Raw genomic sequence first — 22,436 nt, 5'->3', positions numbered from 1 at the left:
GAAATTCCCACTGTAAGTGTTCCTTTACTTGAGCCTGATTATTCCCGTCTGTGATGAACAGGTTTTTTTTTTTTTGGGAGGTTTCATAATGAAACTTGATTTTAATATATTCTTTTCAACCTACCTTCATACAATTTGCTCATCTACATTTTCAGCACCTAATTCTCCTCTGCATTTCAATATGACAGACAACAGACTTTTCCCTCACACTAATACATTCATACTCTTAAAATGTGCTGAAATGCGGCCCAAAGGAGATAAAGACAGACAATTTGTCTCCGCTTGCATGCACGAAAAGCGCACTTATTGTATAAGAATACAAAGTTAATATTTAGCTAGGCGCCTTAAAAGTAAAATAAACAGAATACTCCGAATTGCCAGCAATAATTAGTAAGACATCCAATTCTGCCGCAATCATTCACATTTATTGCATAATTTCAATATAGAATAAAGCTGTGTATTCATTAAGAAACCAATTTTTAAAACCAAAGCTATAGTCTGGAAATTAGGGAAACATCATTCCTCTAAAGTTTGATACAAATACATTAATCAATTACTTTATACTGTGTGTGCAAATTAGCTTTGGTCTCCTAGAGAGCAAAATGTGACAGGTCTGATACATCCGAGCATCAACCATCCAGTAGTGTGACACCATGTTGTCTACTGTGCAAGCTGGATAAAATAGCATTAGAGAAAAAATTTAAAGAAATAAATGGATGTAGTAGGGACTCGGTGACTGGAAATGATATGGTGGAATTGTGGCTAGAAAGTTGATGAGAACAAAGAGATTTGGCTATATAGATTGGAATACTCTTGGGACACTGTGGCTGCCAATGTAAGGGAAACACTGCAACTCTCACACTTACTTACACTGTGGATGCTAGGTAGGCACCATGGCTGGAACTGTTAGGCCATGTCCATACATTGAGTATTTGGTCAGTATTTTACCTCAGTATCTGTAAACCAAAATCAGTTGAGGAACAGTCAGAGAAAAAGAATAATAGAAACACGTCTCCACTTCTGTATTTTTCACCCACTCCTGGTTTTGACTTACAAATACCAAGGTAAAATACTGACAAAATACTGAACGCGTGAGAGCGGCCCTATGGTAAAACTGTGACTGGCAGTGATGCTGACCACAGCATACAAGTGTGTGATGGCATGCATCAGTCCTACAATGGTGACATCATCACAGACATCTCGGTTGCTCCGGTAAATGAGAGGTCAATATAAATGTATAATAAGCTGTACAATAAACAATAGTGAACCTTCACTGACTAAAGTAATGGTTTATTACATTTGTTTCAGCTTGAAAATTAACCACTACGTTAATGATGGGCAGTGTTTTTTTTTTTCAAGTATCACATTAGAGAGTTGTGAATTAATCAATATGAAAAACATGCGAAAGCAATTATTTCTTGAATTCTTTCGGGTAGATCCAATCAATATCTCTATATGATTGGATGTCTCAAGGCAACATCTTGAATTCCGGCCTTGGATGTAAAATGTAGCAACGTCAACTCTTCTAGGTTTAGTGTACTTAAGCAATATGTTGTAATGCTAGTAAAATAAAAGATCAATAAGTAGATTGATGTCAGCAGCAGAAGCATGAAGACACTTACTGTGGGGTTATTAAATCAACTTGGACATGTGGACAAGCTTGCACAGCTGGTTTGTACTGTGTTGCACCTTATATAGTATGAATTATTAAACCCAAATCTAAACATAGCTCCACTCTTGCTTATATGTACTGAATGATAAATATGTGTCCACCCATACTCACTCACACAAACCCAAAGTGAAGAACAAGATGGTACCTCATGTGGAATGTAGTCCTCTGGCAATTTCTCCAACATCTCATCTGCAAGACGTTGGACAATAGTTTCTCTGGTCTCTCCTGCTCCTCCCCCACTGTCCTTCGGCTGAATATTGACTATTGTGCTTAGAGTCTCATTTGCCATGTTAGTTTGGTAGGTTATATCTGCATTTGGATGTAATCCAAACACCTTTAACAAAAACACATGAAATATTCATTATATGTTTAATGCTTGAGCAAACACAACAAGAAAGGCTGGAGAAGAAAACATATACATGTGCTGTGTACAGAAGAAAGGTACAATGGATACCTTAAATGATCAAACATGATCTTGGGATATAGTAAATCTAATTTATCAAATTTTGTATGTCTAGAAGATATAATTCCTGACCTATTGCCAAAGGCCTCCAGAGATGGTGGGCCTATGGTAATTCGAGGGTATATGACTTATACAAGTATGAGGCTGTTTTACCTGTGGTGTGTCCACCATTGGCAGCTGCTCTATGTGCTGGAGATACTCATCTACTGTTTTACCCTTAGGGATGCCATAGCCTTTATAGAAGCAAAATTTGTCAGAAAACATGTGCTCTCCAAACCAGACTCTAGCAAATGTGTTCAGCAATGTCTTATCGAGATCATCGGTTACACGGCCACCGTACTGCACTTCTCCCAGCATGTAGCGCAGACAGTTCCAGTTCACTGGACGTTTGGTGCCGACATCATCCAAATGATTTTGGACAAACTGCACACTGGCAGCAAAGTCGGCTTGGTTAAATTCGTAGGGGATATTCCAACCTAGAGGTCCAAACTTTCTTCTCTCCTAAAGGAGAATAAAGCAAGAGATTTGAAATGTGAACATGAAATCTAAAAATGTTATAGCCAAAAAATAATTTGTTTGGTACTGTAAAACAGTCCATAATCACTATTTAAAGGACTTTAGTATTATTTTTCCAAAAAAATTGGGGACATTTGTAATTAATACAGGCTTAATGAATACATAGTATACAACTATATTGTAAAAATAAATTATTTAGTATATTTTAGCTCATTTTATAGTTTTTACCTGCACTGTTGTATGTAGAAAAGCAACTGCGTAGAGCAATGGTTTCCACTGTGGAACATTGGTTACATCCAGAAGCTCCTGAGAAACTCCAGAATACGTCCTCTTCAATCCGGCTTTCACTCCTATTGATATAAATAAAACATAATCATAGTGTGTGTAGCCTCTATTACCAGCACTATGAGCATGAAGGGCAGCTTTCCAATAACAGCAATTGGTAATGCTTTGTGATCGGCACTTGGAAACAGTTTATATCACGGGGCTACTGTGACAGAGAGGTTCCAGAGAACCGTAGCGCTCTGGGCCTTATTCACACACAGTGAACAGAAGCTCTTCTCCTGTATTTTGACCTGGCTGCTTTGTGCCAGCAGTGCAGGAGTTAACCTTATTTGCTAAGTTGCTGTGAGCTGGGTCTCTCAGCTGAAGTGGATTTTTGTAATCTCCTCCTCTATACAGACCCAGCCTTGACTACAGCTAGTGTCAGTGATCAGTTCTGCTGCCTGGCTTGGAGGTTGAAGGAGAGTGATATTTGGAGCTTTGAGATTTATTACAGAGATTGGTGTCTGCTGTTTTGGTTGCTTGTTAAACCTGTTTTCCTTCCTAATTTTCTCCTTCTCTTCCCTTCTATGCGTACCCTCTGTGGTTGTGTGGGCATTTGGTGAGTTTGAGACTTTTAGTTACCTTGTCTGTATACCCTGTTTATTGTTGTGTTTATACACTGGTGCAGTCCTCCTCCCTGAGGGGGAGAGGGGGTCATTTGTAGGGCCTGCACAGGAGACAGGGATACGCTGGCGGCCTGGGCCTCCTAACCATCATAGGTACTCCCGAGATAAGGGAAAGCCAGGGCCCCATTAAAGTGATAGGGACAGGTGCAGGTCCCAGTGCGCCCTCCTGCTCTTTTAACGCCGCTTACGGCGTGACAGTTTATTTTCAGCAAAATGCATCTTAATGGACAAATGGGGCACCCCAGTTCTGAAAAGTATGACATATGAGATGTATGTGTCATTGAAGGGTCTGCTCTGAATTTTGGAGAGTAGCACAATAGGTAAAGTTAGCAACAGCACCATATCTTTTCTGTATAGGATAGCTTGCAGGAAATGGCTTTTATCATCTGCATTCTCAACCTGACAATGGCAAGACAAGAGTATTATAAAATTGACTAATTAAACTTAAAAACACAATGAAAGGCATGCCCACTTTTTATTTGGCCACTGGTTGTCCAATATACTATTTGGGGCATAGAAATGACATTCCGGTGTGTCTATGCTGCATTTTATATATACCCATTGGGAAACAATGTACGGTAGAGTCTGAAGACTTTTTTAAACTCTTAGAAAGCCTTTAAAGGTGTTTTTTTTGTTAATTATTCTAATTTACTGCGATAATGACTTTTTGGTTTTCATTGACTGTAAGCCATAATCATCAACATTAACAGAAAGAAACACTTGAAATAGATTACTCTGTTTGTGTGCACCTTACATATTATAAAAATCAGGGAAGAATTCGCATATCCGCATGTAGGATAGAAGAATGCAAGATTAGTGAGTAGCCACCATGGATTATGGATCAGTGGACACTAGTAACTAGTCAATTGTATATAAGGAAATGGTAGAAATATCTGATTAGCAAATAAAATTAATTATAACATTTTATATATGAAGCAAATTGATTAGTTGAAGTACAAAAAGTCAGTTGTATTGTAGATAATGTAAAAGTACAGCAAATAGTCCAATTAATGTGAAGTACCTCTACGCACACAACTTTCTGTACCTGAGACCTAGTTTTGTAGTCATTAATTCATAGCAGAAAAAATACTGTACATTTATCAGAAATTAGCTCCCCATTGGCGTACCACTCCAGACTATTTTCCTCACATGGAAACCGTGTTGACGAGCCCCTGAATGGGCACGCCACTGGTCACACTGTACTGCATTCAATTAAGCATCTAAAATCATCAATTCTTTATTCAATAATAATTGCTCCTCAAGGGCCATTGTAACCGCTGGTTTCTGCAGGACTGCTAATGTTGCAGGAACCTCCCGTGGTCGAGTCTTATAATTCCTGCTGCAACATTTTCTCAAGTTATTCGAGAACTCAAAAGCCATTGTGTGGCCTTTTGAATGTGACACAGTGGGCAGCAGTGAAAAGGGCGGCATGAAAGCCGGTTCTCATTCTATTCTCATTTAAACTTATTTAAGTTCTATGTGTTTGCACAAAAAATGCCACGTTATATATTTGTTAAAAAATACATATGCTGCTCTTTCAGTGCCAAATAATCTTACTATTGTTTAGCTTTATCTAGAAAAATCAGGGGTGCACAACCTGTGGCCGAGCGTCCATGTGTGGCCCGCAATGCCCTTCTGTGAAGCCCTCAACTATCTACTCACATACATGATAGTGTCTGGCCACATATGACACGGAGAAGACCAGTGGTGCGTAGCACGATAGGAATGGGTATTCTATGAATGGAGTGCTGTGTGGTCATTTCTGGGGTACCCATATTTTGGCATATTGAGTGAGTCCTGTCTGGTAATATTAGCAAAACCTACAAAAATAAGAGCCGATTCACAGAAGGACAGAGACAGGAATAGACAAAGAGGGTGGTTATAGCTAAGTCACATGATTCTATAAATAGCCAGCCTCCGGGAGCGAGTCAAGCACAGAGGCGTAGAGAACAGTTGGCTGGTAACACTACCAATGAACCAGGGGTGTAAACCATGATCACTTGGCTAGTAAGGAAAATGGAGTAAAATAGACCTAAATGATGGAGGATCTATCTATATGTAATGAATTACATTTATGACAGCAAAAAAAGTCAAGATGAAAAACTCCTTTAAGAAATAAAACATTATTATGTCAGCCTAACCACTGTTTAAACACTCTCACATGGTACTTAAAATAGCTGCCCTGGACATTTACATGCACCCGCTTATCAGCTGCTCCCAGTTCCGGCGGCATCTGGAGTGCTCAGTTAGGTAGCAGCACAGCACAACTTTGTCAATGGTATAGTGCTCATGGTACTGCACATTCACCTCCTTTTGATTTGAATAACTGAGCATTTATGGACGCTACTGGCACTGGAAACAGCTTATTGGCAAGGGTGCAGGGTGTAGCACCCCACCAATCAGATATTAACCTATGCTAAGGATAGGTCATCAATGTAAAAGTGCCAGACAATCACTTTCACTAGACCTGTCAACTTTCCTGATGTTTTAGTAATACTTGTATAAATAACCATACTTGAGCACTTTATCTCAAAACTCGTGTTTTTTTTATTTCACTCAGCTTTGTACTATTACTCTGGCACTTCTCCTGGAAATATAAGAATAAACTAAAAAAGGGTGTGACCATGTACTTTGTCAAAGAAGTGTGCACTGGACAGTGTTGGGATATGCATTGTCATGCCCATCAACAAGTGATATAGAAAACAGGTATTAATTGAAAAGGAATGGTACAATGCAAAGCTAAGCAAGAAAAGATGCTGCAAAAAAAATTTCCTTCATGGTGAATGTACACACGCCCACCATAGATTAGAACAGATTTTTCAGTGTATGAAATGTAATGATACAGCTCTGATCTCCTGGTCTAAACTCCAGCATTAGACAGTGCATATGAGCTTAGGTGTGTCATATTACAAACCCTTCTATCAGCTCTCCTGATTACTGAGTGTATCAGTAATCACACTTGTCTGCTGTGCACAAGCAACTTGCAAAGGCTCTGCAGTGAGGTCAGGACTGTCATTATATCTCACACAGTAGTAACCTGCCTGTTTTGGACTACTCCTGTTTGAGATATAATGATACCCTGCTCTAATCTCACTGCAGAGCCATTACAACGTGAGCACACCAGAGATTAGTGTGATTATTACACATCTACAGAAAAGTAGAGTGGGTGGAGGGGCAGTACAGCAGAGCTGACAGAGCTAGGAGAGCTGATAACAGGGTATATAATGTGACACAGCTAAACTCAGCTGTGCTGTCCCTCCCTACAGAGGGACACTATCTGTGATTTCTAATCATGCAGGAGGTTAGATCGGTAGATCAAGGCTGTATCTTTACATCTCACACACTGAGAAACCAGCTGTAAGCTATTGTTGGGTCGTGTTCTTTTTTCCTTTGAGAGTTGCTGAATGCTTATGATTCGTTAGCATCATACAGGGAGAAGAAGTACACACCCTTAGTGAAAACGAACACCCACTTGGACTTAAAAAAGTTAACTCATTATGTGCAAATACTTTCATTGCAAATATCTCTAAAACAAATGGGAGAAATAATAAAAAAATATTTCTCTCTGCAGCCACAATTCTTCACAATTTTTTAGCTACTTGTATAATATTAGTCATCTTTTACATTTAACATTAATTACATGTAATCCATAATACATATTAGAGATATGTGAAAAATGCATTAATCTGATGTTTAGAGAACTGAACTGATTATTATATGCACTCTCAGTAAAGAAGACATTTTCAAAATACTAAGATAATGGTTTTAGACACAAACATAGAAAATGGTACAATATAACGAATATGCTTCTATTTTCATGAAGGATCTTAAAAATTTAACAAGAGGCATTCTTTACCAGATGAGCACACTTGCAAGATCAATGAAAAACTGAAAGACTTGACTGATAATAACTAGTGATGAGCAAGTGTACTCGTTGCTCGGGTGACCTCCGAGTATTTATGATTGCTCGGAGATTTAGTTTTCATCGCAGCAGCTGAATGATTTGTAGCCAGCCTAAGTACATGTGGGGGTTGCCTGGTTGCTAGGGAATCCCCACAAGTAATCAAGCAGGCTAATAGCTGTAAATCATTCAGCTGCTGGGATGAAAACTAAATCTCCGAGCAGTCAGAAATACTCGGAGGTCAAAACTCGAGCTACGAGTATACTCGCTCATCACTAATAATAACATGCCAAAAAGTAAAATCTAGTTCAACTTTAAAAATGGCAAGGAACAGCATTATAGTAAGAATTGTAGCACACAAATGAATGAAAGGTTGGAATTGAATAGATTGGCCCACGTGCAACATTTTTCACTTACTCACAAGATAGGGCATAATTGCATCATTTCATAGATTATAATGGAGCGACATTGCACTTGTGCAACAGTCACTTAATTACAATGGGAGACTTGGGACCCTATTATCAAAATTCACCATCTCAACATTGGGACACCCATCATAAATTTATCATCTATCATGTGTCTGTGGGACAGCTCCTTATACGCTTCATTCAGACTTACATACTATACCAGTCTGACTCCATTGTTTAAAAATATACTCTCAAACAAAGATAAGGAACATACCTTGCGGTGGCTCATTAGTAAATTTTATTGATGACTGTAGCAAATTTATAGGGAACTTGGGGTGGACTTCTGTGGTGATCCAAGTTCTGAAACCATCATGCACAGTTTCTGTGATGGTAATTGTATCCAGTAACTCGTCCATGAAGTCCAATCCTAAATGACAGTTTTGAAGGAGTAACCACCCACCATCTTGCATGGATTGACTGAGAAGACGTCTAGCATGAACCTCTTGCCCCTGGCCCATAGAAATTGCACGACAAGGTGCATTCTGTGAAACGAATAAAGAACATTAGCATGAAACAAGTTCTTTCACTCATTCTAGAATATGCCAAAAGCCTATCGTTCATAGACATTTTATGAATACAACAGCTTGGTTTTTCCACACTAGTCTGAGTACAGAATAAAATCTGCATGTTTATGACTGCAAGATGTGTATACTGTAGATAGGATTAACACCCGTAATAAAGTAATTTTGTTAGGTATTATCCAAAAAACTATAAAAAAATATCTCTGCATACTGACCACCAATGAAAAGTACACATACAGGACCTTATGGTAATTTATACAGTACCTTAGATTTGGCCAGGCGCTCAATATTTTCTGTGGGATCTGAGCCCATGGATAGGAAGCAGATCATAGGGGTTCTGCAATCACTTTCAGCCCACATAGACTCCATATCAAGAATAAATCCTTCAGCATATTTTACTCCAAGAGATTCTGCTATGTAATGTCTAGCCTACAAATAAGCAGAAAATAACAATACAATATTGTAGTGCATCATGTTTATAACGCAAAATGTGTAGCCCACTGATTATAATACAATTAGAAAAAAAATCAAGGCTGAGGTTTGATAACTTTATCCTACATCATAAATGGTAGGAAAATCTTGAAGATAGCTGAAGCTTCCAATGAGATGAAAAAATGAAGCATGGACATCAAAAACAATGTCAGTGTCTAATTTTGACTAAAGAATGTCACTTACAGGAAAACTGTCACGATTCCAAACCATAGATGGCATGAATATCGGAGAATTTCAGAGAAATATAAACATGACTACAATTGTGCAGCCGGGCTTTGATTCATGTTGGCTGTGGTTTGGACAGCCTGAATTGTGCAACAGGTTCCCCTCAAGATGTCAGCCTTGTCATTTGAAAATATAACAGCTGTATTGGTATTATTTACAGTGACCTATTAATGCTTCAATATTAAAAAATCCTCGTATAAGCGCTTCACATACAATTTTGCCACATGACCAGTTAATTGTACATGTTCATTATTTTTTATGTTATTGGCTCCAATAACTGCGCCATTATTCCATGAAAAGCCTAATGCAGATCTCAAATGTAGACGCAACTGTACCTGTGCAATAGTACGATCAGGACACCAGCTTCGAATAAGGAGTAGTTTTCTAAAAGTATCCAGTAGGCCATCATATCCATCAGGTAATGATGCCTCTTCTGGTGCTTCCTCATCAAACCAGATCTTCCATGATTTCTCATTCCTCGCCACCTGTCCAAGGAGATTGTTGAAAGGTGGTAGATTGGATAACTGGACTAGATTGAGCCAGGTCATATCAAGTATCCATTTTTTTGGTTTTGGCTCCACAGAATTCAGATCTAATGTCGCACCACCTGGAAGGGGTGGAGAAGAAAATTTCTTAGATTTAAGTTATAATAGCACATTGTCATCTGGTAAATATCGTTTTGTTTATTTGTGCAAGCTTATTCACCCAGGGGTTATGTAAGTTTGAGTAGGCCATCGATATCCAATCATTTTCTAAAGTAGACTCCTCACAGAATTCATCTAGGGTAGTACTGAGCATTTTTAACCTATAAGTGATTCACAAACCTTAATAACATTTACTGTAGATGTGAGAAGAAAAATAAAATTCCACTAAAATACTGTTTTAGCACCACATTTATAACTTATATGAGGGGAAATGGGAGAAATTGAACCCCACAATTTGTTATGCAATTTCTCCTGAATGTTGCAGTACCCCATGTGGGGTTGTACACTACTGTTTGGTGGGGATCGGATAGGTAGGAGCACTACTTGGCTATTAGAAGGCAGGTTTTGTTTGAATAGATTGGGGGCTCTATTAGTTGAGCCCTTGAGGTGCCAAAACAGTAGAAACCCCCCAGGTGACCCCATATTGCAAATTTCACTGCCTAAGGAATTCATCTAGTGGTGTACTGAACATTTTTAACCTACAAGTGACTCAAAAACTTTATAACATTTAGCTGTGAGAATGGAAAATTTATATTTTCCCACAAAAATACTGTTTTAGCACCAAATTTATGATTTACACAAGGGGTAATGGGATAAATTGGACCCCACAATTATGCAATTTCTCCCAAATGTGGCAGTACCCACTATGCGGTTGCACACTACTGTTTGAGCACACGGCAGATATTGGATGGGAAGGAGAACTACTTGGCTTTTAGAACGCAAATTTTGATTGTATAGATTGTGGGCTCCATTAGCTGAGTGCCTGAGGAGCTTTCAATTGTTCTTTTCACAGATTATGTGGTTCTTGTGTATTTTTTAGTTCTTTTATTTCATCTGTAACCAAGTTTAGAAAGATATCAACTGCTGACAGATCTCCCCCTGGTGGTGGCATCATAGAGCTAGGACTTCAGAAGGAAGTAAAGGGACCTTGTCCCTGGGATGTTGATGTTACCTCGTCCAGGTTAGCCAAGAATTGGACATCTGAGAGAAGATCAAGTGGGATGTTGAGATCGGCACAAGTCTTCCTGTCCTTTTGTATGAAGAACTTGTGCCATCTCAGATTTCTGACAAAGAGGTTAATATCCATGATACTATCAAAGACTGATAAGTCCGTAGTAGGTATAAAGGAAAGACCTTTGCTTTAGACTGACATTTCTATGTTAGTGATGGGTCTCAGATAGATTTATGACTTTTAACTCTAATCCTTGTTGTAGGGGTTGCGGTTTTGTAAGGGGTATGCTTGATCTAAAAAATCTGACCTAGGTGAAGGTGGGATAAATATTTCCCCTCTGATAAAGCCCCTATTTCTATCTCTTTGTCGCCCTCTAGAATTTTTTTTTGTCTAGTGTCAGTTTCAGATGTTTCAAGTTGCATTAATCTCAAGGAGCTACTGGTGGCTTCTTTTTTCCAATTACTCAATGAGTTGGGGGGGATCTGCAGCGTAATGCTTGTGACCAACCAGTCAGACTTGATTTGGCACTACTTGCCACTGCAAGAGTCCAAACTATTGATATTTTCCTATATATTATGCTTAATCCCCCCTGATGAACCCCTCAAACGGAGGGGAGGCTACACAATCCTTATGGGTAAACTGTGAGCAGGTCTACACTTGGGGCTACCCTTATGAGGGCAGGAGCAATGTAGGGGCATGACAAGGAGCTTTAGTGGATAAGAGCAATTTCTTCCTCCACCCCCCCTCTCATCACTAGTGCTCATCTTCTGCTCCTATTCTGTGAACCTGTGGCAGAGAAAGAAACTAAATTGGTGATATCAAACTGATTTTTTTATATGAGCACTGATTAATTTGAGCTCTAGCACTTTATACATGTCGTCTTGGTTGCCTATGATCTATATTTTGGCTACTAACCTTTCATGGTAATAATGAAAAGTTATATTATGCTGAAACTCTAGGATATTACTTCTATCACAACATTACACTTAGTTTCTTTCCATGACTAAGTAGCTCCTCTGTCCCATATTTCCATGTTAACATGAGGGTCATTTGTCTTCCTTCGATCCCAATATGGACTTCTGTTACCTGGACAGTGCATATAAGCTGCCTCTCTAACCTCTGGTACTTCAGTGATGCTCACACACCAACTGCTTGCGTTCCACGCTTGCGTGCTAAGGAGCGTTTCCAGAAAGATCCTGTTTATAGGAGGAGGGAGGTCACGACAGGCGCCGCAGATGTCATGAGTAGCTTTGGCCCCCTACAACGCGGATTGGATGGCGCATCACTTAAAAAATGATCACCCTCACCCTGACACGCACTCTGAAGACGTTGGGTTGAGTGGGCACTGAGCTGGTCATCCTTGATCCCTGGGTATTCATCAGTATCCACATACACAGTTATTGTTTACTGTATAGAGGGGTTCCAATATGAGTATTGCTAAGAGGGTCAAATGGATATATGGTTGATTCTGGTACCTACTTTTGCACTCATCTTCCCTTATGCTGATATATAATCTTTCATCTGTTGGTCCTATACCTTTCTGAAGCACATGTTATTGCCTTTGTTTTTCTTTCACTTGAATGTCATATGTGAATTATAGGACTTTCATTTTGATATTAGATAGCTGTATATTTTACTCATCAAGTGCCATATACTGTTAATGTCCCTCTCTGATTTGCTCCATTGGTGCTTTGCTCTAGATATATGATATCCTAGGTTCATTATATAGGTCTTTGGTGGGGGGGTCACAGTATTTTAATTATTTCAGTACCCAATCTATATTTCTATATCCTTCATTTTTGGATAGTGTATAGCATTTCTCTATTAGTCACATCAGCGTCCCCTGTAGAACATAATAAAGATAATTTTAATATTTTGGATCTCTTCAACACTCTGTCTTGTGTACATTTAGTCTGAGTTGGCGGTGTGGTATCATACAGTAAAAATGCTTTTTTATAAAAAGTAGTTTTTTTTGTCGCCACATTCTGAGAGCTGTAGCTTTTTTATTTTTTGGCGAACAAAGCTGTATGAGGGCTTATTTTTTGTGGGACGAGTTGCAATTTTTTTTGTACCATTTTGGGGCAGATAGTAATTTTTGTTTGTTCTTTATTTAGGTTTTTCATACACAGAATGAACAAAAACCAGCAATTCCGTTTTTATTTTTTATTTTTTGAGCCCTTCACCGTGCGGTTAAAGTGATAAAACAGATTGGTTCATCAGTTTGGTATGATTACAGCGATACCAGATTTATACTTTTTTATGCTTTTCTATTTTTACACAATAAAAACAATATTTTACAAAAAATGAATTTGTTTTTGCATCGTCATATTCTGAGAGCTGTAATTTTTTTATTTTCTTGCTGAATGAGCCATATTAGATCTTGCTTTTTTGTGGGATGGCTGACATTTTAATTTTTGCCATTTTTTGCTTACATATGACCTTTTTATCACTTTTTATTCACTTTTTTGTGAGTCCGTATGATGAAAAAGCAACATTTTTGCCATTTTTTTAATTTTTTTTAACAGTGTTAACCATACGGAATAAAGTGTCAGTTTTATAGAGTGGGTTGTTTAGGACGTAGTGATACAAATTCTGTGCACTATGTTTTGTTTATTTTTCTTTTATCACAAATGCTGCGTTTTGTGTGGCGAAACGGCTTTTCGTGATTTGCGTGCTCTTTTTTTGTGTTTTTTTTAACTTTTTTAGTTTATTAATTTTATTTTACTTTTTTACTTTTTCACTTAGTACCATCGTGGGATTTGTATAATTTTGATTTTGATTGCTGGTCTCATGCACTGCAGTACTCATATACTGCAGTGCATGAGACTGTCAGTGTCTCACTTAAGTAAAAAGGGCAGCACACTGCAGCGCCAAAACATGCAAACTTGAAAACACGAAATTTGAACTGCATCACTGCACTAGAAATATGAAAAATGAGAGCTTTTAGCGCATAAAAATGGCCATATTTATGTGTACCTCGTAGCCACTTTACGGCATCTCTCTTATACGAGGTCCTACGCTTGACCTACCTCACCGAGAATAAACGTCTCCATCTGAATGGGTACATGTGAAACCTCTTCTTGGACTCAAATTCTCTCTTTCTGTGGAGGGGTATTGGACCTACTATAATTAAAACACCTGTGGCTAGGAGGCGGGGAGTGCACGATCAGAAATTTTTCATATTTCTAGTGCAGTGATGCAGTTCAAATTTCGTGTTTTCAAGTTTGCATGTTTTGGCGCTGCAGTGTGCTGCCCTTTTTACTTAACTATATACGAGTTGGCGACTCTGGGTTCAGCACCTGTTCACACTCAGTCTATGTTTGGATGTGCAGGTCAGGTTTTTGAAATGTATTCTTTAGCCTTCTGATCGTGCACTCCCCGCCTCCTAGCCACAGGTGTTTTAATTATAGTAGGTCCAATACCCCTCCACAGAAAGAGAGAATTTGAGTCCAAAAAGAGGTTTCACATGTACCCATTCAGATGGAGACGTCGTATAAGAGAGATGCCGTAAAGTGGCTACGAGGTACACATAAATATGGCCATTTTTATGCGCTAAAAGCTCTCATTTTTCATATTTCTAGTGCAGTGATGCAGTTCAAATTTCGTGTTTTCAAGTTTGCATGTTTTGGCGCTGCAGTGTGCTGCCCTTTTTACTTAACTATATACGAGTTGGCAACTCTGGGTTCAGCACCTGTTCACACTCAGTCTATGTTTGGATGTGCAGGTCAGGTTTTTGAAATGTATTCTTTAGCCTTCTGATCGTGCACTCCCCGCCTCCTAGCCACAGGTGTTTTAATTATAGTAGGTCCAATACCCCTCCACAGAAAGAGAGAATTTGAGTCCAAGAAGAGGTTTCACATGTACCCATTCAGATGGAGACGTTTATTCTCGGTGAGGTAGGTCAAGCGTAGGACCTCGTATAAGAGAGATGCCGTAAAGTGGCTACGAGGTACACATAAATATGGCCATTTTTATGCGCTAAAAGCTCTCATTTTTCATATTTCTAGTGCAGTGATGCAGTTCAAATTTCGTGTTTTCAAGTTTGCATGTTTTGGCGCTGCAGTGTGCTGCCCTTTTTACTTAACTATATACGAGTTGGCGACTCTGGGTTCAGCACCTGTTCACACTCAGTCTATGTTTGGATGTGCAGGTCAGGTTTTTGAAATGTATTCTTTAGCCTTCTGATCGTGCACTCCCCGCCTCCTAGCCACAGGTGTTTTAATTATAGTAGGTCCAATACCCCTCCACAGAAAGAGAGAATTTGAGTCCAAGAAGAGGTTTCACATGTACCCATTCAGATGGAGACGTTTATTCTCGGTGAGGTAGGTCAAGCGTAGGACCTGGTATAAGAGAGATGCCGTAAAGTGGCTACGAGGTACACATAAATATGGCCATTTTTATGCGCTAAAAGCTCTCATTTTTCATATTTCTAGTGCAGTGATGCAGTTCAAATTTCGTGTTTTCAAGTTTGCATGTTTTGGCGCTGCAATGTGCTGCCCTTTTTACTTAACTATATACGAGTTGGCGACTCTGGGTTCAGCACCTGTTCACACTCAGTCTATGTTTGGATGTGCAGGTCAGGTTTTTGAAATGTATTCTTTAGCCTTCTGATCGTGCACTCCCCGCCTTTTAGCCACAGGTGTTTTAATTATAGTAGGTCCAATACCCCTCCACAGAAAGAATTTGAGTCCAAGAAGAGGTTTCACATGTACCCATTCAGATGGAGACGTTTATTCTCGGTGAGGTAGGTCAAGCGTAGGACCTCGTATAAGAGAGATGCCGTAAAGTGGCTACGAGGTACACATAAATATGGCCATTTTTATGCGCTAAAAGCTCTCATTTTTCATATTTCTAGTGCAGTGATGCAGTTCAAATGTCGTGTTTTCAAGTTTGCATGTTTTGGCGCTGCAGTGTGCTGCCCTTTTTACTTAACTATATACGAGTTGGCGACTCTGGGTTCAGCACCTGTTCACACTCAGTCTATGTTTGGATGTGCAGGTCAGGTTTTTGAAATGTATTCTTTAGCCTTCTGATTGTGCACTCCCCGCCTCCTAGCCACAGGTGTTTTAATTATAGTAGGTCCAATACCCCTCCACAGAAAGAATTTGAGTCCAAGAAGAGGTTTCACATGTACCCATTCAGATGGAGACGTTTATTCTCGGTGAGGTAGGTCAAGCGTAGGACCTCGTATAAGAGAGATGCCGTAAAGTGGCTACGAGGTACACATAAATATGGCCATTTTTATGCGCTAAAAGCTCTCATTTTTCATATTTCTAGTGCAGTGATGCAGTTCAAATTTCGTGTTTTCAAGTTTGCATGTTTTGGCGCTGCAATGTGCTGCCCTTTTTACTTAACTATATACGAGTTGGCGACTCTGGGTTCAGCACCTGTTCACACTCAGTCTATGTTTGGATGTGCAGGTCAGGTTTTTGAAATGTATTCTTTAGCCTTCTGATCGTGCACTCCCCGCCTCCTAGCCACAGGTGTTTTAATTATAGTAGGTCCAATACCCCTCCACAGAAAGAGAGAATTTGAGTCCAAGAAGAGGTTTCACATGTACCCATTCAGATGGAGACGTTTATTCTCGGTGAGGTAGGTCAAGCGTAGGACCTCGTATAAGAGAGATGCCGTAAAGTGGCTACGAGGTACACATAAATATGGCCATTTTTATGCGCTAAAAGCTCTCATTTTTCATATTTCTAGTGCAGTGATGCAGTTCAAATTTCGTGTTTTCAAGTTTGCATGTTTTGGCGCTGCAGTGTGCTGCCCTTTTTACTTAACTATATACGAGTTGGCGACTCTGGGTTCAGCACCTGTTCACACTCAGTCTATGTTTGGATGTGCAGGTCAGGTTTTTGAAATGTCAGTGTCTCACTGACACAGCCTGTGAGATCAAGCTTACAGACCACCGCACCCTGGGGTCATCATCACATGACCTCTGGGTACCATTGTAACCACCGGCACCCTCAATTCTTATTGTGGGGGTCCGAAAGTTAGCATTGGGGTCCAGTGACTCCTTTGCAACCAATTAAATACTGCTGTCACGATTGACAGCTGTATTTAAAGGATTAATCAGCTTTCAAAACCAGGTTGATACAGCAAGAAGTCAACTGTCATGTACAACTGACACTCGTGGGAATTGCCGCTGCCGGGCGGCGCTATTCCTTTATTCCTTAGTGCCAGTAAAAAGCAGCGCTGAAGAATAAGGCCCCTTAAAGACTGCCATAAAAAGGTGTATTGGCGGTTGCTAAGGGGTTAAAGAAACAGTGTTTGAATGCACAGCACACCTTCTATATATGCATGGCTATGGTGTGTAGGTAGCACCATAGCCCTTCAAAGAGCTGATCAGTTAGGATACTGAGTTGGACCACCGCCAGATACTGATGGCCTTTCATTAGTTTGAATCGGTAAAATCCCATTAATTGGTGGTTTAAGTTGCTATAGACATAAAATAACCTTAACAGGACAAGCATCAAATTTGGTATATTGTATGAGAAAATGAAGGCATATTGTATAGGTGGTTATATCTACATTAAGACTAGACTGCTAGAGAGGAAAGCAAAGAGTTAAATCTGTGAACAGTTTATGGTTAAAAATTAATATATTATTAATACTTGAACTAATATAATATTAGTTTAAAATGTTGTTTAGTAACAATTCTAGGATCTTAGTTAACTGTTTTGGGATTAGCTGTTGGCCAATAAAATATAAAACTGGGGAGAAAGTGCTGACTGAGAACGTTTTCATATTGTACCTTTAATGAACGTCTGGAATTCATTATGAGAGATTTTCTTAGCTTGCAGATCTATCTTTAATGCCATGAGCAAAGTGAACAGAAACTTGTGGTTTTCATACAGGCCCCGAGCAGTGTACTTAAACACCTCGAAAGTAAGGTACTCAATGATGTTTGCAATTCTCTTGGCCGTCAGTTGGGATTTCACCGATCTTTCCATTGATAAGTCAAAGATGCCCAGGAACTGGCGGAGTGATGTCTGATACATTACATTCACCAAACTCATTTCCACGATGAGGAAGTAGAGGATGCTGCCGCGTGTTGCTACAGGGCGATATTCCTCACGAGCTGTATTAATCTTCAACTCTGTTTCTGCTGCAATCGTCAGCTTCTCACTGACCTTGAAAAACCAAAACCCACAGCACATTCATAATTCATATACATGAACCACAAGAAAGCATAGTTTTGTTCTCAGACGTTTACAAATCTAGGGCTATCTTGTATCTTATGACAGTGAAAAAAAAGTTGTATATTCCCTTTGCATACTAATGTTTATTAAAAATGATCCATAATTTCCGGTGAGCATTCATTTGCAAGCAGCAGTGCAGTACCATAGGCTTTCTGTGTGTGCGGCCGTAAGGAGCCTTTAAAGTTTCTAGGGCAGTATAACTTTGCAGTAACACAAGCTTGGTATGCCACCGTATGATGTTTGGGGTATATGGAGGAACAGTGGGGCCCTAGGGAGTTTTATGGGTGCAGTAATATCACTCATTTAATTATAAATGAACAATAGCCGTTATATACCTTAAAGGGAACTTGCCAGCTGATTCAAGCTGTCCAAGCAACAGAGGCTTGAATCAAAGCCAGAAAGTTTCTCAGAAAATATATTTAGGAAATCCAACTGGGGACCATAGCCAAAGATGAGACTAGTCTGGTGCAGCATCCAACCAGCTTTTTGTTGCGCTCCTAGACGTGATTCAACCAATGGTAGGAAAATGCGTGTCAAACCTGCGCTGCTGAAGGATCCAGGATGTCAGCTTAATTCTTTCAAACGTTTATGCTGAACAGGTTTAACAGTCAACGTGTTTCAAGGTGACACAGGACCCCCTTCTTCAGGACAAAAACCTTAGGCGTGATTGACAGGTCTCTTTCATAAGGAAAGACCTGTCAATCACTTGGAGCGGCACCAGACCAGTCTTGTGGTGGGGACGGACAGCAGAAATCACATGACAAATTCCCTTTAATAGCGTGAAAAAATGTAAAGTGAACTGGGTTAACTGGATTAGGAAGTCAGAACTGATGTCAAAAAGAGCAAATCTACAGGCTTCATAGCATAAAACCTAGGTTTGACTGATCAAAGATTGATTCCCATTTCAACACAATGAAACTTTATGACAAGACAGTTTTACTATCCTTTTGATTGTAATTTTGCAATCCACACTGGAAAATAAAAAGGAGATGACATTTAAAGGTTGAGCAATATTTACTGTTAAATGACACCCACAAAATGAGTCCACGGCTTAGCGAAAGCAAATTATTCTCTCAAAGGAAGATATCAGCCGTGTAAGTCTTTCCACAGCAGGCAGAATTATATTTCTGTCTGTTATAAATGTTTAATTTTCTTGGAACAACTTTAATGGTAATGCATTTATTATTACTACATTTCTAATCGCATCAGGGACATGGGTACAATAATTTTTTATGTTTTGTACTGTGTCTTGGCAAATGTTTCACAAGCATTAATAATGAATTGCATGTGGCTAATAAGGTAAAGCCAAATTGTGCTAAGATATACAGTATGTATATTTATCCTCTAGGCCCATTGGCAACACAGCATCATTATTTAGCACTATTAAACCAGAGCCAGATATATTTTTCTTAAGCTGCTAGGTTGTATTATCACATTACACCAAGCACATAAATTTGGTAACATAGATATATGATACACTGTACCTCCTCTGCTGTGGTTTTTGTGATCCTGAGAACCTCAATTAGAGACTCATCTTCTACAAGAGAACCTTGCGTGCTGGTGAGTCGGAATAGGAGATTGTCCTCGAGCTCCTGCATCTTCCTCTTGTTTGAAGTCACTTCTTCCATTAGCTTGACCCTCTCAGCCTCTAGCTCCTAAAGACAAGTGTACGGAAATTTGGGCTTATCAGCACAACACAGAATAAGGCAATTTCATGGACAGCAGTTAATTTTCATGTATAATTTTCAGATTTTTCTTTGCGGAGTATGCATTCCTATCTTATTGAAACATTTACTAATACCAGTATATTTAGAGTATACCGGGTCAGGAAAAAGGAGTTGTATAGTACATTTTTGTTTAATAAATGTTACGATTTAGATATCATATAAAGCACCAGTCCAATATTTTTTCTTTATTTCACCGCTGGAGTGATATCACTAATATAGAGAGGGGCAAAGAGTCAGCTCACCATATATCTGGAACTTGGTAGTTTGAGGCAGTGACAGGTGTTATATGCGAGGGTCACTATGTGTCCCCCGGGATGTGCATAGAAGCATATTTAGACCACTGGAATGCATTGCAGTTACAGATGAAGCTGTGATTGCAGTGCAAAACAAAAGTAAGTTTGGTCTTGGGCAAGCTATTTGCCCAAGGCAGATTTAAGAAAACCCGCATGGGCTTTTATTTTTGGCGTGAACTACAGGATGGTAGAGGGGCAGTACGCTCCCTCCAGGTCGGGTCTTACAAGTGGCCCATGGCCACAGATTCCATTTTAAAAGCCCTGCAGCAAAGGGTTGGATTTGTCAGTGTTTGCTTGCAAGAGGCAGAGCAGGTGGCTCTGCAACAGCCGGCTTGTGTGAGGTACCACAGAGCCAAGAGAAGCAAATGCCTGGCACCCCTCAGTGTGACACAGTGGTGCAGTCGCCCATGGCAACTGGTCTTGGATACGGACTGTTTTGATGCGCGGCTACGATCCGGAGGACACTGTGTGCTTTTCGTTTTCTGTGAGTTTTTTGGACATTAAACACGTTTGCCTTGAACTTTCCTGGGTCACTGCCTCATAACTGCACAGTGAGAACACCGGCGGCACTACAGTAGTGAAATGAATCCACCCATAGAGTAGCCCTGGCCATGGGCGTTTCTTGAGAGAGAAATAGAAAGGAATGTTCTCCAGCGTAGAACTGTAAAACTTCAAGTTTATTGTGTTCTTGTTTTAAAAAAGATACAAGGGTGATCCAAGGGGGCACAGGACTGACGTGCTTGGACTAGATAACCTTAGTCATGGTCTTAGCCATGTAAGTATTTAACTATGGGCAGGGAACAAACATTGATGATACCACTCCGGCAGTTAAATAAAAAACAGAGTGGTGCTTTAATTATATATAAAAAAGGACAACTTTTTATGCAATTATTCATATTTTATCAAAATAACAAGTATGCTCAGGAAGAACGGCACCTCCAAATCTGCACCTTTTTCAAGTGCCAATTCCCTTGTCCAGCCTTTGTCCTGTACTTAGCAGCCAAACTTCAAACTTGCCATGGAGGAAAAAAACAGAAAAGGTTTGGCAAAAGTACCTACCAGGGCATGGATTGAAAAATGTTATATTTTAAACAGACCACTCTACCTCTTTGTATGACAAGGTTAAAATACAAAAGATATAATTTTATGTTTTTTTGCTAAAAGTATTCATGAAGTGTTCATTATTTTTATCGCTTATTGAGCCGAATCGGCCTGAAAAACATGTTGTGTGCACATACCCTACACCTGTGGCACAAAAATGGAACAACTGAGACTTATGCAAATATTATTAATTACACTAATACATATGTAACAGTCAGAAAAGCTATCCAGTTCCCTGTCTCCCTTACTATTTAACCTAGCCCTAGAACCCCTAGCCGAACGAATACGAAATAATGAACAAATTAAAGGTATACATACCCGACATAAAGAACACAAAATCAGCCTTTTTGCTGATGACATCATACTGACGCTAACTGACCCTTATAACTCCACATCTGAGGTCTTCAAAGAACTAGATAAATTCTCAGACCTATCCAACTACAAAATCAACCTGTCAAAATCCAATATTCTTCCCCTCAACCTTGAAACCAACCAAATAGAGGCAATAAAGAAAATGTCATCTCTAAATTGGTGTGACAAAGAAATTCCCTATTTAGGAATCTCTCTTTGTAGTAACCTCCAGTACATGATAAAGGCAAACTTGAGTAAAATTACTGACTCAATAAGCAAGGTTTGTGCAAATTTCAAAGACAAAGAGCTTTCATGGTGGGGGAAGAATTACACTCTAAAAACATTTATCCTCCCAAAAATTCTTTATGTCCTCCGATGTCTTCCTTTACCCGTACCCGCCATCCTTTTGACAAATATTCAATCCACATTGAACACATTCTTATGGGGAGGAAAAAGAGCCAGAACCTCTACCCTTTCATTATATAACAAAAAAAGTAACGGGGGCATGGGCCTTCCCAACATCACTGCACATTACCAAACCTTGCTGATCAAACAGAGCGCCCATTGGATTCTTCAACAGGACCCTCCAGCTTGGTTCGACCTAGAAATGTCTTTAAATAACGATAATCAATTAAGCAACATTATTTCACAAGCAATTTTAAACCACCTTCCCAACCCTAACGCCCACCCCTTATTCCTTGCCATCGCCCAAGCTTGGCACAAATTCTCCAAACCAAAGAGAAGGACACACAAATTTTCTATCCTAAAAAATCTACCCCTCACTCTCATCTTTCGCCTCGCCAACAAAACTCTCCCCCCCATCTGGCAAGAATCGAAAATCTTAAAACTAGGGGATATCCACAATGGCTCTAACTTCCTAGATTTCATATCGCTGAGGA

The 22,436-nt window shown here is 39.5% G+C and overlaps 1 protein-coding gene across 1 annotated transcript in view; it reads right to left on the bottom strand.

Annotated features, from left to right (window-relative positions):
* The window catches only part of LOC138642420 (dynein axonemal heavy chain 5-like), a 546,381-nt gene that overhangs the window by 63,904 nt on the left and 460,041 nt on the right, over positions 1-22,436 (bottom strand). The window contains exons 66-73 of the mRNA XM_069730567.1: positions 19,550-19,720; positions 17,618-17,996; positions 9,543-9,814; positions 8,755-8,919; positions 8,184-8,451; positions 2,880-3,001; positions 2,289-2,636; positions 1,818-2,006 (exon numbers count right to left, since the gene is read on the bottom strand). Of these exons, the coding sequence (XP_069586668.1) occupies positions 1,818-2,006; positions 2,289-2,636; positions 2,880-3,001; positions 8,184-8,451; positions 8,755-8,919; positions 9,543-9,814; positions 17,618-17,996; positions 19,550-19,720 (1,914 nt within the window). The remainder of the gene's footprint in view (positions 1-1,817; positions 2,007-2,288; positions 2,637-2,879; positions 3,002-8,183; positions 8,452-8,754; positions 8,920-9,542; positions 9,815-17,617; positions 17,997-19,549; positions 19,721-22,436) is intronic.

The sequence above is a fragment of the Ranitomeya imitator genome, chromosome 6 (genome assembly GCF_032444005.1).
Source record: "Ranitomeya imitator isolate aRanImi1 chromosome 6, aRanImi1.pri, whole genome shotgun sequence".
Lineage (NCBI taxonomy): Eukaryota > Metazoa > Chordata > Amphibia > Anura > Dendrobatidae > Ranitomeya > Ranitomeya imitator.
The sequence above is the reverse complement of the archived record's forward strand: the minus strand, read 5'-3'. Positions and strand labels throughout refer to the sequence as shown.